Here is a 5,425-nt window from a genome sequence, read left to right as displayed (position 1 = left end):
AATAGATGGAAATGCAGCCCTGGTGACACCCAAACGCAGCCCTAGAGAGTCCAGCAATATCCAGTACAACCCTGGAGAGCCCCTCATGCAGCCCCGGTGAGACGCGAATAGAGCCCATGTGACACCCTGTGGAGACCCACGTGCAGCCCCGGTGAGACTCAAATGCAGCCCTGGAGAGCCTAGCAATAGCCAGTACAGCCATGGAGAGCCCCATATGCAGCCCTGGTGAGACATGAACGCAGCCCTGGTGAGACACAAACGCAGCCCTGGTGAGACATGAACGCAGCCCTGGTGAGACACGAACGCAGCCCTGGTGCCACCCAAACTTACATGTTATAATTTTTGGCTTTGCAGATGAAAAGACTTGGACAGAATGCTGGTCGGTGTAACATCCTGTCAAGCTGTAGTCAGGGATTCTAAAGGAAAGCTAAAATAAAAAATGACAAAAAGAAGAACAAGACAATTGTGACAAAATGCAGGACAATGCCCTTACTGTTTTGTTATTTGAATAAAGTTCCTACCAAATGATCAATTTTTTACCAAAAACATATTGCTGGCCTATGAGTTTTGCCAGAGCCGAAGCTAAAAATATATCCATGAATTGAATACAGGATAATGCTCCAGCTGTAATGGCTTGCAATAATATGAACAGTAATCCTGGGTGTTCCATGTACAGTGTAATAGGTCTGTGAAACTTCACTGAACTCCTTACAAATTACTGTGTGGTTGTATTAGATATATATATATATATATAACACATTTATAAATGATTTATCTACGCAATTATGAAATCTTATCTACCTACTTACTCTAACATAGGCAGTATTTCCAATGCAGACTGAGTCCACTGGGTCACTGGCGTGCTGTTCTGAGCTGAATGTCACAGTTCCCGTAAGATAAATTTCTAGTGATTTTGGAAACTTTTGTCCTGAAAAAAACAATAAGCTGTGATATCATGTACATATAACGTGAAAGACTTTTACATGTTATATATTGATTTGACACAGTGTTTGGCTGAAAAAAGAAATGTTCCTGTTTCATGCTGATAGTGTAGAGATAATCAGGCCTAGGGAAAGGGGTGCAGAGGCCCGGGGTCTAGCCTCTGGGGGCAGCTCAGGTTGGGAAGAAGCCTGCAGCTGAGACACTCTCTGTGGCATCTACAACAAGGTTGCAGTTGAAGCAATCTTTACCAGTTCCCAACAAAGCAGGTCATAGGCTCTCCCAAAATGGCAGCTGGGGCCCACGACTGCAGACATTTTTCTACCCAAAAGTTCAGCTTTATATTAAGTGTCTGCAACCGCAACACATTGCTTTCTCATTCTGCCCATACTTGATCTTAGCACCCCTGGATATAAACCATCCATCACTGCAGTACAGTGTTTGGGTTGTCTGACATTCACTGAACAGCAAAAAGGATTTGAGAAAACAGGAACTTTTAAGTAGATGATTGCTTACAAATGAACCTGAAATCTTAATGTATCTCCAATTTAATTCCACAAGCAATAGCAATCACCTCCACGTGCCTGCATGCATTCTCATTCCTTCTGAAGTACCCCTGTTCACACTACACATATGGAGATGTAAATGCAGATACCAAACTCAACTCAGATATAGCCACTTGGCCTTGTGCCTACCATGACTCCAAATTAGTTTTATATAAGTGAGACTCACATCTGTGCAAATAGATAATGCTTTTGCTGGAGGAAGCATAATCCTTATCCCTAATACATACAGTATGTGCCCCAGTCCAGAACACTGTTGGTTCCATGTTCCAGACTCAGGCATACCTGGTGTTGACTAAGCTTCCAGTTGCTACTGCGTAAAACCCCCAATACAATCAAACACTGTGTAGACAACTCGGAGAGATACTCTTGCAGTGAAGGAGGCAGCAGCTTAAGACAACTTAAAGTGACACTAAATTCAGCAGTTAAATCTTAAAAATACATTAAAGTACCTCAATTATTAACACAAACGTATCTTATTTGTGTATCACTCCTCAGTAGATCCTCAAATCATCTCTGAATTGGTGCTGACACTGTCCTTCCTTCTGGAGGGTGGCTACTTTTGTTCCCCATGGTCTCTGTATATCTTGTAAAGAGGCCACTGCTCCAAGCTCACTCCTGTGATGGACTACAATCTCACGTTTAGTTTGCTAATTTGTATAAAGATTGTAGTCCCATCACAGGAGTGAACTTGGAGCGGTGACTACTCTAAAACACACACAGGGACCATGGGGAACAAAAGTAGCCACCCTCCTGAAGGAAGGACAGTGTCAGCACCAATTCAGAGATGGTTTGAGGTTCTACAGCCAAGTGAAACACAAATAAGTAGAGGTGCACCGAAATGGAAATTTTAAAAACGAAACCGAAATAAAAAAAATTGTCAGGCCGAAACCGATACCGAAAATGTTTTTTATTTAAATTTTTTTAAATCTTAATTTTGTATTTATTTTTTATAAACTTTTTGGGGTCTAAACAGACCCCTGATGTTTCCCTTTTAAAATTAGAAAAAGAGATTTAGGACACAAAGTCCTCTATCTCTTTTTCTGTATCCCCTGTTATCAATGAACAGGAATGAGTGTTCCTGCTCATTGATAACATGAGTACATGGTACGGTATGTTTACTATAACTACAACTATGAATGAACAGGAGGAGATGCAGGTCACCCCCATTCATTCATAATTGAGGATATAGTTACATACCATGTCCTCAATTATCTACAAACACTCATCGATCACTGATCGCTGAGTGTTTGTACCCGCTCTCCTCTCTGACACGCTGTCACAGAAGGCTGATCGAACGGAGCAGGGAGGTGAGCTCAGCCTCCTGTGAGAGCGCTGGCTGTCTCCAACCCACACACCGCTCTGCCGGACTGTGATAGGCGGCTGAGCGCTGTGGGAGGAGAGCTCAGCTTCATTTGACAGCGCTGGCTGTCTCCGCCCACACACCGCTCTGCCGGACTGTGATAGGCGGCTGAGCGGTGTGGGAGGAGAGACGCCGGCCGCTCACAGCGCTCTCGTCCTGCAGCGCTCGGCCGGCTGTCACTTTCTTTTCTCCCCGCTGGAACACAGTGCAGCGCCCAGCGTGGAGAAAAGGGTACTTGAATGCATTGTTGAGGTTGAACTCCTGCGTTTAGTGTCACTTTAATGCTGCAGAGTATTTTAGTTTAGTATTATTTTTTAATGTACCTGTTAATGTCATTTAAAGTGCCAATATAAAGTTATAGCAACTGCTAGGGCTTATGTCAGTACATACCTATCACCCAGGTGAGACGACTTTTCTCTTTTGATAATTCAAGTTGTCCATGACTAGCTTTGTGTTCAAAATACTTAATCTGTCCTCTATTATTAAAAACAGCAAAAAAGGAAATGAGCAGATGAAAGAAAAAAGGCAAACTATCAAAATACATTTCCTGTACACAGTGACACTGATGGCTATTTTTCATAACACACAACACTGATACTGATGTTAACAGTGATTGCATCTGACTATTTTCCTACCACACCTGGTACAATAAATTTGGCCATTGCTCACATTGTCCTGAATGGGCTACGTTTCAACCTGTGGATGGCCCTGTCAGCAACACCTGGCTTTTTGTGATTCCTCTTATTCAGCCCCACAATGCTGTATGGACAGCTTTAGAGTGAACTTCTGGCCAGACTATGGACATTCAAATATTTATATATTCTTAACAAGCAGTAAATGAACTTTAACAAAAACAATTCACTCAACCCGGTAGCTGCTGGTAAGGTGGAGCAATTCATCCTCAAAGTTCACATCAAATGCCCTAAAGTTGTTCAAGTCATTCTGTCAGCAGCTAAGCTACTTTAATGCATTCCTATAAAAGTCTATTTTTAATTGACTTTGGATCTTTGCCTCCTGCACCTTCTGCTTCTTGAATACTTCCCTACCAGTCATCAGAGGGAAAGCTCTGACAGGAGGAAGCAAAGTCCTGCTCCTCTACCAAGATGGCTACCTCCACACAGAGGCACAGTGCTGAACAAGGTATGGTAAATCAGTAATGGGAAGAAGATCAGCTGTAGAAAGATCACAGGCAATACTGCTGACTAGTCCCTTGCCTTCTGTTTGCCTTTTAGGACACAGCTTCCACAGTTCAAGTCCTTTTTAACAAGGGCTTATGATTGTGGGAAGAGACTACAATTGCTTAAAGGGATTTCCAACATGTCCTTCAAAAGTCTTTAAACTGACCGCCATCAGTTTTCCTTTCCATAGAGAAAAGGGAAATAAATATTTCACCTAACATAAGCCATATCCATCTCTTGGCTGAATTCGGGAGATGATTATGTCTGACCCCAGTGATCAGGTGCAAACACGCAGATGTCTCATTGACAGTTGTTCTGGTAAGACATCTGATTAGCTATGGAATCCTTAACAGAATTGTGCTTCCATAACGAATTAGAGAACATTATACACACATAGCAAAAACTATAATATCTTACTTGTTGAAAAATGGAATCTGAGCTTCGCAGTAATCAAATCCATTTCTTATACTCTCATGGAGCTTCAATTTAACCGATATTTGTACCTGGTGCCCCTCTTCTGTCATCTGATAGAAACCCAATATCGGGGGCACTGGTACCTGCAATTCATAAAAGAAAAAGCTTGTATAACCCAATACCTCTGAATTGTTATCTAAACATATAGGGAGGAAACAGCTTAACGTGAATTCTAGGCATATATCAAATACACAAATGAATGCAGTTCTCTATTCATTAGTACATCATTAAATGTATTTTGTTAATGCAAGCAGTGTGAATACCTGAATTCGACTTAAGCTGGCCATACACTGTAATATTTTCTTCATTCAACCTACAGGCTGAACAAAGAAAATATATCAGATTCCTCCATCAATGCTTACAAGTGTTGATCGAGCTGAAATTCGCATAGGGGATGGCCAGCTTTAGATAGTGGAACTCAGAGGGGGAGAAGCAGTTTAAGGAGCCAATCCGTTCATACAAGGAGAAAGCAGAGCGACAGAGGGATGAACTCATCTCCGTGCAAGAGGGGTGCAGTGAAACTGTCCAGTCACAGCCTGGAGCGGGTCTATGACTGCCGGAACTCAGAGGAAGTGGGTTAAGCAATACTGGATGTCATTCAATCAACTCAGAAGACGTCTAGTAGCGGAAAAGGCAGCTCTGTATAAAAGGGGAGTATTGCAACCAAAGCTGCTTTGTTTATTTTTTCTTTTAGTGGGCTATTTTTTTTTTACATTTTTGACTGGAGTTCTGCTTTAAATGCAGCTAACTAAGAATAAAATTTTTGCTAAATATCTGATTTAGCAAAATAAGATAGTGGGCATCATGTACAGTCTCCATGAGAATTAGTGTCAGTGTTGCTTTTCTAATCCAATAAGCTTCTTTTTTTCAAGCTTCCAGTGAACTTTAGAACATGAACTGTAGAATTT

The 5,425-nt window shown here is 41.8% G+C and overlaps 1 protein-coding gene across 1 annotated transcript in view; it reads right to left on the bottom strand.

The window, feature by feature from the left end:
• The window catches only part of AP5M1 (adaptor related protein complex 5 mu 1 subunit), a 12,807-nt gene that overhangs the window by 447 nt on the left and 6,935 nt on the right, over positions 1-5,425 (bottom strand). The window contains exons 4-7 of the mRNA XM_018562341.1: positions 4,461-4,600; positions 3,256-3,341; positions 810-928; positions 331-427 (exon numbers count right to left, since the gene is read on the bottom strand). Of these exons, the coding sequence (XP_018417843.1) occupies positions 331-427; positions 810-928; positions 3,256-3,341; positions 4,461-4,600 (442 nt within the window). The remainder of the gene's footprint in view (positions 1-330; positions 428-809; positions 929-3,255; positions 3,342-4,460; positions 4,601-5,425) is intronic.

Source organism: Nanorana parkeri, unplaced genomic scaffold (genome assembly GCF_000935625.1).
Source record: "Nanorana parkeri isolate BGI_ZX_2015 unplaced genomic scaffold, ASM93562v1 scaffold20, whole genome shotgun sequence".
NCBI classification, from domain to species: Eukaryota; Metazoa; Chordata; class Amphibia; order Anura; family Dicroglossidae; genus Nanorana; species Nanorana parkeri.
The sequence above is the reverse complement of the archived record's forward strand: the minus strand, read 5'-3'. Positions and strand labels throughout refer to the sequence as shown.